The following is an 11,473-nucleotide window of genomic DNA, read 5'->3' as shown; positions in this document are numbered from 1 at the left end:
GCAGTGATTTATTTAAATGTTGAGATAATCTTATATTCTGAGGAGGAGAAAAAAAAAACAAAAAAAAAAAAACACATCACAACACTACTTTTCGGGGCCTTTTCATTCAGAAATAACATCAGGAAAAACGCCTCTTCATAGGGTTGAGAGTCCGGCGAGGCCCGGTCTGGACTTTGTGGACGTGACAGATCGACTTGACTCCGCCGTCTAACTCGGACGCCTTAAATTGGTCGACTGGTTTGCAGTAAAAAAAAAAAACCTTTTAAAAAAAAAACAAAAAAACGCTGAAGTGGTGATAATAGTGACTTCCACAAATGTATCTAATGTGACAGATTATGCAGACTTGTTGAACGAGTATATCTATATAGAATTTACAATTTGATGTGGTTTTTGAAAACATACCAAGTCATCCGACCTGTTGTTGAGACCCCTCCCCCCCCCCCCCCCCCCCCACCACCACCACCACCACCACCACCACCCCCCCACCCCCGGATCATTAGTTGTTGGGTTTTTTCTTTTTTTTTTCTTTTTTTTTGTTTATTTTTTTTTTGTTTTGTTTTTGTTTTTTTATTTTGTTAAAAACTACAGTTGGTGTTCATTAAAGTGAAAAAGGATTCTAAAAACAAATCATGTGAAATTAGTACACTTGATTGATTTTTTTTTTTTTTTTTTTATGAGTGAGGTGTGAGTGTGCATGCCCCCGAAACAGATTTGTAATTTATCGGCTCTTAATGCACTTAACGACATTTTGTATGAGATCAAACGTTAAAGGACGAGTTCACAGTTTTTTGAAGTCTGTCTTAAAAAGACAGTCAGGAGCCCAAATGAACAGTGAAATAGTTTTTCTTGCTGTTCCTCCTGTTCATGCTGACTGAAGGGGATCTTTAAATATCCAGTACGAACAGGAAGAATGATCACAGCGAGGAAAACCTCTTTCACCGTTCATACGAGCGCCTGCTGTTGTTTTAAGACGGACTTGAAAAGTTGTGAAACTGTCCTTTTTAAAGACGTGACGAGATGATCGATAGCAGCACTGAAACAGATGAAGACTGTTTATATATCTGCATTAAACCTAATGAGAATAAAATTGTTACAGATCAACTTTAAGAATTACGAGCAGAAAATTTTAAATCTCTACACATTTTTGCTTTGATGAGGTGTCGGTAGGAGACTTTGAGTTTTGTGTCGACCGTGCGGAGACGTTTAATGTTTTCTTGTCTTTTTCTAATGACTTCAGTTCAACAATGTGGAATGTCTTTGTGGTTCTGACTTATAATACCAAGAGGAAAAGCTGTCAGGGAGGACAGCTTTGACTTTTGGCAAACATACATATGCAGTCCAATAAAGTAACACTTGATGATACGTTATCTCTTACTGCAAGACATTTCTCAGGTGCATTAAATATTCCTTCCTGCGGTTTGTTTTCTTCCTGCTGCTTCACAGCGAACAGGACGGGTGGAAGCTGTTGGGATATTCATTCAACTGTTCTTACACCAATAGAGGATAACGCTGGATTAGCAAGTGGACCCCTATTTGCTGTGTGACACTTTAAAGAATAGGTTCACAATTTTTGAAGTCTGTCAAGAACCCAAACAAACATTGAGACACGTTTTTCTTGCTGTAATCATTCCTCCTCTTCATACTGACCATTAGAAGATCCCTTCATAATGACCTTACAATGTAAGTGATGGAGGACAAAATCCACAGTCCTCCTTCTGTGCAAAAATGAATAATATGAAGCTTCAGCCGCCGAAATGAGTCAAATCAAGTAGATATCTTTCAACGTTAGTCTCTTTAGAGTCCCTCTTTTTGTTACTATACTTCCACCTGCAGCTCAACAGGGGAACACTGAAGCTAAAAAGACTGTAAATGTGTCAGATATCCACTTGATATGACTAACTCAGACTGCTGAAGCCTCATATAAGGCTGTGGATTTTGGCCTCCATCGCTTACATTGAAAGCACATTTGAAGGATCTTTTAACAGCCGGTATGAACAGGAGGAATGATTACAGCGAGGAAAACCTCTTTCACTGTTCATATGGACACCTGACTGTTGTTTTAAGACATACTTGGTAAATTGTGAACCCGTCCTTTAATGTTTGTATCCAGCAGAGGGCGGCAGTGAGGGCGGGTCTCAGCTGGTGGGAGAATCGGAGAGGAAATAGGAAGTGAAGAAGTGAACTTTGTTTCCAGCAGGTTTCTGACTGTTTGGATGAAGATGCTGGTTAGGAAATGACAGCTGTGTAAGTAAACGAACCGGAGTTTTAATTTGCCGATTCATTCGTAGCCTAATTCTCAAGTTTTAACGTTATTTTGCGGCCTCGCTTTTCTCTGGAAACATAACCGGACTCAGCTCAACCTGAACAGGCTAGCAGAGTTAGCTGCGTAACGGCTAAATAAGTAGCTAGCTGATAGCTCAAGCTAACGTCAGTCTTATTTCTAAAAAAAACACCCGGTGAGCTAACAGTTATATAGCTAAACATTTAATTAAAGTAGGACGTATTTTCTGTCTTTCTTTCTTTTAAAAACTCACCTTGTCAGACTGATGAAGGCTGTTGGCAGGTGACATGTTAGCATGTTAGCATGAAACTCAAATGTTCGTACAAATGAGGCTTGAATATTTTGATTTGTCACATGTAAGATAAATGTTTTTAACAGTCGTAGAGCTGGATGTTAAAGCGGGTGTTAAGTGTCCTGGTTAATCGGTGATAAACGTTGTAACCGTTATAACCGTTTCAAAGGTCAGAGACCCAGCAGGTTATTTTTAGCTTCACTGAAACTCAAAGGTTTTCGTTTAGACTCGTTTTTTTTTTTTTCTGAAGACACTCAGCTCAGGTTTTCACCGGTGAAACTGTGTTAACTTGTCTTCAGCAGGAAGCCTTACAGGTTTCTCTTTTTATTCTTTATTCTCTTGGAAAGGGGCCTCAGAAGTCCAAGTTTCACTGTGTGTAAGTTGGTTTAATAGCAAGTTTGTGGGGGAGAATTAGCACAGCTGAAGTACAATATGAACTAAAACTGGTCCTGCATTAGCAATAATCTTGTTGGTTCACCTTGTAGGGCGGACCTTGAAAAAAAGGGCCATTTCACTGATCTTGTGGTAGAAATTCACAGCAGGATTTTATGTCTCTCCATGTTGTTGGTTGTAACCATGTAGAGCTCCTCTTTTTCACTTAAATGTGAAGGTAGAAATGTTTACCTTTTGTAATACAAATGCACAATATCTATATAGGGTAAATTTTCTAATTTGTCTAATGTGGTCTGGATGGGAAAAAGCAGTGAAATCGCCCTTTTTTTTCAGTTTTCACAAATAAAGCAACCTCATGCTGACACATTAACATGAGCTAATAAATGCTTCGTTCATCCGGAAACCACTAAAGGTCGATGACTCACTCCAGAGACTCTTAAACACATTGAACAAAAGCCGCAGCTATTGATTTTCATTATTGATTAATCTGCCGAAATGTCAACTGGGATAATTTCCCAGATCCCAAGGTGACGTTTTATAAACTGCTCCTTCTGTCACAAAGACGATCAATTCACAAAGATACAAAACAGAGAAAATCAGCAGGATTATCACATTTGAGAAGAACTTTTTTTACTTGATAAATTACAGAAAACAATTACTTGATCATGAAAATTGTTGGTGGTGAATTTTCTGTCTCTCCTTTAGCAGCTTAGAATATGACGATATGTTTTACATACATTAGCATGTAACCACCTGTATGGAAATAATCTTGTTATTTACATTTGGTAGCTGTTTTAACTTCTAACTGCAGGCACTCAAGTTGTCATGCTGACACGTTAACATGAGCTGATACATTTCCTGTCAAATAACCACTAGACGTTGCTAGTTGTGAACATGTTTAATATTAGTAGGATTGATTAGATCAGTTTCTCCAGGTGTCATCATGAAGTCAGAGCATCACGTCTGTTTCTAAAGTCACAGTTTGGGCTCTTGGTGATTATTTTTGTCATCAATTAAAAAGTTTTCATTAAGCATTTAATCTGTCTCAGTTTTAATGAGTCGTTCAGCGTCGAGCTCCAACGATTAGTCGACGGACAGAAAATGAATCACCAATGATTTTGATAGATTAATCGTTTTGAGTCCTTTTTATTAAAAGAAAAAAAAAAGCCCAATTTTTCTGGTTCCATCTCCTCAAATGTGAATATTTCCTGGTTTCTTTAGTCATCTCAGAAAATGTATGAGGATCAGGAAATTTTTCAAAACGATTAATCGACTATCAAAATCGTTGGCTATGAATTTTCTTCCAGTTGATTAACGAACTAATCGTTGCAGCTTCTGCTTTCATCTGTGTCTTGTGGTGATCGACAGATGCTTCCACCATGATGCTGAGCTGCAGCGGTCTGGTCGTCGCCCTCCTGCTGTCCCAGGCCAGAGGCTTCCTGAACCTCTCGGAGGACGACGTCCCTGAAGAGTGGGTGCTGCTCCATGTGGTTCAGGGCCACATCGGGGCGGGAAACTACAGCTACCTGCGCCTCAACCACGATGGGAGAATCATCCTGCACATGCGCAGCCTCAAAGGAGACGCGGACCTTTACGTGTCGGATAAAACCCTCCGGCCGAGCTTCGACACCTACAAGCTGCAGTCGGCCACCTGCGGCCATGACGTGGTGGTGGTGCCGGGGGACTTCGCGAGGCCCGTCGGCATCGGTATTTACGGCCACCCGTCGCACAAGGAGAGCGAGTTTGAAATGCGGGTGTTTTACGATCAGACGGTGCTCCAGGACCCGTTTGAAAAGGGCTTGTACTCTTCAGAAGACGGACATAAGCAAAAGAAATCCCCTCAGGCTGCAGACGAGGACTTTCAGGAAGAGGAGTCGATCTTTTGGACGATTCTAATCGGACTTTTAAAGATTATACTTGAGATTTTGTTTTGAAAAATTGTTTCCTTCCTTCCTTTCTTGCTGCTGTGACGGAAGGAGGAGATTCTGCTTTCTCAGTTAGTTCCGATACATTAAAGATTATTTTTCTTTCGTTCTGTACGGATGAGAAAATGTCACACCAGACTCCAGTGGGAATTCTAGCATTTTTAACAATTCCTTGCTTGTGATCAAACCTACATACTTGATAGAAACCTTTAAAAAAGTTGAAGTAAATACGTATCTCTCTCTCTGTTTCCAGTCAAACTGTAATAAGTATGTATGTTTGAAGATACGCAAATGAACATTAACCTGTCAAATTTAGCAGGGTGCTTTGCCTTTTCATACAAACAGTGAATGAAGTGTAATTAAGGTAAAGCGCAGATTTCTACATCTGGGCCTCTGGGACAACAGAGGAAAGAGGTTAACCGCTGAGAGGAATATTTGTGGCATCTTAAAGGATAGGTTTTTCATCTTAATACAACACTCACATGCCCACAGTTATATTGAGAGAGTTACTGGTCACTAGAATCATTCCTGCTGGCCATACTGGCCGCAAAGTGATCATTTCCTACTTCAACTACAGCGTAAGAGACTCATTGAGAGCAAAATGCTTTCTTAAGATCAGAGTCTCTGTGATCTCTCTTCATGAACTCCGCATCTTTTACGTGTTTTTACAGTCTCGACGCGATGAAACGTACAAATTATGAGTCTTTACTCAACAGTAAGAGTAGAGAGCTGGAAGGAAACGAGGGGTGACATGACGGAAAGATACCCTGCCGGACTGGGACTCGAATGGAGTATCAAGCTCTTGTTTTCTTTTCTTTTTTTTTTTTTTATTTGTTGAGGCTGCTCGGCTTTTATGACCCGATAAACCAGGAATGTAAATGAATTCGTTGATACTGATGTTTACTGATGTTTAGATGTCATTCATTTAATTTCAGTGGAGTTATCAGGTTTATCAGGGAACGTTTTAGCAGACCGGAGTCTCTGCTAACAGAGAGCAGCAGAGTGACAGCTGTCTGGTCGAACGAGGGCCAACAGGCTTTTGAATAAAGTGCTATGAGAGTTCAAACTAGGCCTACTTGCAGGCTTGGCCAATGGTTGTGTGAAGTGGCTGTAAATTTAACGGGATTGTCTGTTTTTGGAAAGTTACAAAATCTGCTAGAACATCTGGTTCTGTGAAGCACTTTGTTTGAACCTCACTGAGGCTTTCAGCCAAATCAAATGGGTTTCTTCTAAGGCTGCAACTAAGAACTATTATTGATCAATCTGTTGATTATTTTCTTGAATTTATATGATTAGTTGTTTGGTCCAAAAATGTATGAAGTTTACTGTCATAGAAGACTAAAGAAACCAGACAATATTCACGTTTAAGAAGCTGAAATCAGAGAATTTTGACCCTTTTTTCTTGAAAAATGATTCAGAACAATTAATTGATTATCAAAATAGTTGGTTATTAATAGAAAGATTGTTGCAGCTTTAGTTGTTTGGTTGTGAAAATGGTGAAAAATGTCGATCATTGTTTCCCAAAACCCAACACGACGTCCTCAAATGTCTTGTTTTGTCCCGACTTAACAACCCAAAGATATTCAGTTTACTGTCAGAAACCCGACAATATTCACATTTAAGAAGCTGGAATCAGAGAATTTGGACTCAAAACTACTAATTGACCATTGAAAACTTAATCAACTAATCATCACAGCTCTAGTTTCTTTCAAAGTAGTTTAGTAGACGACTTCTTTCTCTTTGTGTTTTCATGCTGTGGTTTGGTGGAAGTGATAATAACTGGTAGGAAAAAACACCTTCACGCAAACTGCCACGATAAAAACACCTGTTTGATTTGTTTACCTCAAACAGCTGAAGCCTCGTGTTAGTTTAACTCTATTACAGCGTAGTAGCGTTATGAAGGAATCACTTCACAGCCAGTACGGAGAGAAGTAACGATCACAGCGACTAAAAGCTGCACACAAGACATGTGAGTGTTTAAAAAAACCTATCCTTTAACTTTTCATACATCTTAAAATCTAACCAAGATTTCTGTCGTGGCAGACGCTCACTTCCGCCTGCGAATGAATGAAACCGCTTGTCTTAACTCCACATATCGACATCACTCAAAAAAAACAACAACTGAGCAATACAGTCGTCATCAGCCGTTTTTGAGAAGAGGTTCCAGCAGGACAGGTTGTTGTTGGACACACACAGTAAAGTCTGAAAAGGACAATCATCAAAATACTTTCTGATACTGTCCCACTAACGCTTGACGATCACCAAAGCAGACCATGATTCCTAATTCACTGTTGTTTCCTTAATTTAGGCTCCAAATAGGAACCTCTGAAGACATTTCTACCAACGTGTTAACATCAGTGTAACGCTGCAACTAACGATTATTTTAACTGTTGATAAATCTGTCTACTGTTATCTCCATTAATCGATCAGTTGTTTGGTCTATAAGATGTCAGAAAATGGTGAAAAATCGTGATCAGTGTTTTCCAAACACGTCCTCCAATGTCTTGTTTTCTCTTCAACCCAAAGATATTCAGTTAACTATCATAGAACACTAAAGAAACCAGAAAATATTCACATTTAAGAAACTGGAACCAGAGAATTTTTCTTTAAAAAAATGACTCCTAATGATTAATCGATTGTCGAAATAGTTTTTCGATTAATTCAGTAGTTGGCAACTAATTGATTAATTGGCTTATCGTTGCAGCGTTAAATGTAACATCTTGAAATGTCTTGTTTTGTCCGACCAACAATCCAAAACCTCCATATTTTCAGTTTACTGTAATTGACCCAGAAATGCAGTATATTCTTACATTTAGGAACCTGGAACCATCAAATATTTGGCATTTTTGCTTCAAAAATTACTTAAACGATTGTCTAAGTAGTTGTGGATTAATTTACCGTCTATCGATTAATCGACTGATCGTTGCAGCTCTACATCAGGAGGTTTTATTTGGTTCGGTAGCTCATTTTGGGGTTTTTTTGCCTGTTGGACAAGCTCCTGGTTTGAAACATCACCTCCGGGATCAGAGTTCATTTATAAGTAAACTTGTCACCACTGAGCAGAAATGTTCAACAGTGCCTTCAGATCAGTCCTCTGCAGGTTTCCTGTTTCCAGAGACGATTCAATCAGGTTTCTTAATAAAGCAGTTTTGTTTTACAGACTGTCATAATTCTTCTGTCTCGTAAATCATTTTTGTTTGTTTCAGGCTGAATGTGGAGTGGAGCTCAGGTGATACAGCTCGTTAGCTGAAGGTTGATGGTTTGAATCTTGAGGATAAACTGGGAGAATGCTGCAATGCAATGTGGAAAAAATATTTATCAAAACAACCAGAAAACCTTCTCAGTACTCAGAACATCACTGTGTGTAGTCTCTAACACCTTAGCTGGTGGGCTGCACCCATGATTATTTCCATTATTGATCATTCTTTCCATTAAGCTTTTAGTCAGTAAAATATTAGAAACTACTGAATATATATGACACTCAAGCTGCAAGTGACCAACAATCCAAAACTCGTTATTTTCCTATTTACAGTGACATAAAACAGAAGAAAAGCAGCAAATCTTCACATTTGAGAAGCTGGAACCAGTGGATGTTATATTTTTCATATATAACTTAAAGGACGAGTTCACAATTTTTCAAGTCATGTCTTAAAACAACAGTCAGGAGCTCAAATGAACATTGAAACATGTTTTTCTTGCTCGTACAGACCATTAGAAGATTCCTTCATAATGCACTTACAATGGAAGTGATGGAGGACAAAATGCACAGTCCTCCTCCTGTGCAAAAATGTATGAAGGGATCTTCTAATGGTCAGTATGAGCTCCTGACAGACAGACTTGAAAAACTGTGAACTCGCCCTTTAATACATGTCTGAAGTGGATCTTAAACTTTCATTTTGCACCTTTTCATACCTTTTCATGATTTTAAAACTAAAAATTTGAAAAGAAACTACATCCTTCGACTGTTACTGGTGAGACAGAGACATTAAATATCTTCCAGTCACATTTCTGCAAACTATTTATTTATTTACAATAATAAACCCAACGAACACGTGAACAACATCTGCTCCAGTCTGGAGAAACACAGTCTTGGTTTTGTTTTTGTATTAAAGCAACAACAAGACTACGAACAAAGTTATTGACATGTTTGTTTACACATTTATAATCAAGCAGTCAGTCAGTCTGTCTGTGTGTGATATATTATTCTTCCTCCTCCTCCTCCTCTTCATCATGTCAGTGCGGGGTTCAGCTGGATGCTGTTGATCCTCAGCACCGTCTGCGGCTGGATGATGGTCCTCTTGCGCTGGAACCGGTGTCTCCTCCAGAAGCGCATGTGGATTTTAGGCCAGGACTCGGTCTTCTCGATGACGGTGGCCTCGACTCGGACCAGCTCGTTCCCCAGCAGAGGCCTTCCGATCAGGGTGAAGTCCTCCGCGCCGACCAGCAGCACCTTCTCCATGCGGATCCGCTCCCCGCAGTCCGCCTCGATGTGGTTCTCGATGAGGATCAGGTCCTCGGCGGTGACCTTCCACTGGCGACCGGAGAAGTGCACCACAGCGAACAGACGACCGAAGTCCTGCCCGTGGATCATCTGGTTAACGGTGCTCACCGTGGCGGCGTGCCGGGCGCGCTGCTCCTCCTCCGGCTGCGGGCTCGGCTCAGGCCACGGCGGGCTGGACAGGGACGTCCGGGGCAGTACGACCCCGCTCACGGTGCTCTGTGGCCGGAGAGCAGCGGGGAGCAGGAGACCGTGTCTGGGCACCAACGTGCTGCATGTCCTCCACAGACCCGCACAGCCTCTGCTCAGCGCCATCTTTACAGGAAATGCTCTCCGTTTCCGCTGCGCATGCGCGACTTTACAGTCACCTTACTGTCTGTCAGGGCTGGAAACAGTTAAAGGGCAGGTTCACATTTTTAAGTGTCTTAAAACAACAGCCAGGAGCCCAAATGAACATTAAACCTGTTTTTCTTGCTGTAATTATTCCTCCTGTTCATACTGACCATTAGAAGATGCCTTCATAATGCACTTACAATGAAAGAAATCCACAGTCCTCTTACTATGCAAAAATGGATTTAAAAGTTTATCTGACGCTAATAAGAAGCTTCAGCGTCCAAATGAGTCAAATCAAGTAGATATCTTTCAATATTACAGTCTTTTTTGTGCCAAAGTCCCTCTTTTTAGTGAACATTACTTCCACTGCAGCTCAACAGTTAAACACCGCCCGAGGAAACGTGCATTCCTATGAAAGTTGCACAAAGGTGCATGAGGCTAAAAAATCTAAGTAGGTCTATCTACCTACTTGCAGTATTTACATGACACACCCACTTGGTTAGCTATAGGCATGAGCAGTGAGATGGTTAGGGTTAGGGGTCAGAGGGTGTGTGTCATGTAACAACATGGAGGGGGTGTCATGTGGTGAAGTGGGTGTATCTAGTAAGTCTGCAAGACTGCAGTTAGACCCTTCCCAAAAAATTAGATCTGATTGGCTAGTACTCGTTGCCTTTGTTGGTCAGGTTGGTTAGGTTTAGGCATGAGGAGGGAGAGTAAAGTGGGTGTGTTGTGTAGGGTTAAGGTGAGTCTGTAAGACTGTAGCTAGAGCCTTCTCTCACAGCCCGGAGCTCTTCCTGGAGGCTCGCCCCACACAGCATCTGCTGAGCACCATCCTGACAGGAAATGCTCTCAGTTGGCAGTACGCATGCATGTCACCTGACTGTCATCTGACTTTTCTGCTTCCAGAAACAGTCTGTCAGTGCTGGTAAAAGTTCATATGAGTCTTTATAAACGTAAAAGTTACATAAATAGTAAAATATCACAATGGGAAAACATTTACTGGTGGAAGGTAACTAAGTACATTTACTCAAGTACTGTAATTTTGAGGTACTTGTACTTTACCTGAGTGTTTCCTTGTGATGCTATTTTATACTTCCACTCCACTACATTTATTTAACAGCTTTAGTTACTTTTCAGATGAAGATTTGACACAATGGATAATATAACAAGCTTTTAAAATACAACACATTGTTAAAGATGAAACCAGTGGTTTCCAACCTTTTTGGCTTCTGACAAAGTGTGTAGTCGGGGTCACATTTCACATGTCTATGAGTTGTTAACAGCTCCACCAAATAGTGATTTTTCCCTCTAAACTTCTCACATGCTTTCATTTCAATAAACATTCAAATGATCCAATATTTCAGCAAAAATCAAAGATTAAGAGTTGCATTCATGTGTAATCAGTGACTAACTTAAACTGCTTTATATACTGATTGGTAGCTAATACATAAAAACATTCATATTTTTTAAACTTCATCTTTGTTTTGTAGTTATGTTTTGCATGTCAAACAAATTGTGGTTGTCACATAGGCCTAACTGTAGTGCTCTAAAAAAAATACAGCATTTCCTTAAAGTCCTTAAAGTGCTCAGAGTAATTGAAACGTGAACATCTAAAATTCCATGACAAATGGACAAAATCTGCTGAAGAAGATTGTATGACATGACTGAGAGCTCCAGACCAGCCACTAAATGGACCTTATGGTGAGATTGTTTTGTCAGCTAAGTTTAAGTTTATTTATTTGTATCGCACT

The 11,473-nt window shown here is 40.2% G+C and overlaps 2 protein-coding genes across 3 annotated transcripts; one reads left to right on the top strand and one right to left on the bottom strand.

Moving 5' to 3' along the window:
• The first annotated feature begins 2,133 nt into the window (after positions 1–2,133).
• c2h6orf120 (chromosome 2 C6orf120 homolog) lies at positions 2,134–5,206 on the top strand. 2 transcript variants are annotated; one of them, XM_042432482.1, is made up of 3 exons: positions 2,134–2,244; positions 2,921–2,949; positions 4,335–5,206. In XM_042432482.1, exons 1-3 carry the CDS (start codon positions 2,234–2,236, stop codon positions 4,898–4,900), a joined length of 606 nt encoding a protein of 201 aa, XP_042288416.1. In that variant the 5' UTR covers positions 2,134–2,233; the 3' UTR covers positions 4,901–5,206. The 2 variants fall into 2 exon arrangements, with proteins under 2 accessions (XP_042288416.1, XP_042288425.1); XM_042432491.1 differs by lacking the exon at positions 2,921–2,949 and having other exon boundaries at positions 2,137–2,244.
• Positions 5,207–8,891: 3,685 nt separating this feature from the next.
• Positions 8,892–9,747, bottom strand: mrpl21 (mitochondrial ribosomal protein L21). The gene has a single exon (XM_042389491.1). It carries the CDS (start codon positions 9,702–9,704, stop codon positions 9,120–9,122), a length of 585 nt encoding a protein of 194 aa, XP_042245425.1. The 5' UTR covers positions 9,705–9,747; the 3' UTR covers positions 8,892–9,119.
• Between the last annotated feature and the right edge of the window lie 1,726 nt (positions 9,748–11,473).

This window comes from Thunnus maccoyii, chromosome 2, assembly GCF_910596095.1.
Source record: "Thunnus maccoyii chromosome 2, fThuMac1.1, whole genome shotgun sequence".
Taxonomy (NCBI): Eukaryota; Metazoa; Chordata; class Actinopteri; order Scombriformes; family Scombridae; genus Thunnus; species Thunnus maccoyii.
Note: the sequence above shows the minus strand (reverse complement) of the source record. Positions and strands in the feature narration are given on the sequence as shown.

Excerpts from the sequence above, each read along its gene's own strand:
- mrpl21 (XM_042389491.1), bottom strand. The coding sequence starts at position 9,704 with ATGGCGCTGAGCAGAGGCTGTGCGGGTCTGTGGAGGACATGCAGCACG.
- c2h6orf120 (XM_042432482.1), top strand. Across the intron at positions 2,950-4,334 it reads AAGTCCAAGTTTCACTGTGT|ATGCTTCCACCATGATGCTG; the intron begins GTAAGTTGGTTT and ends GGTGATCGACAG.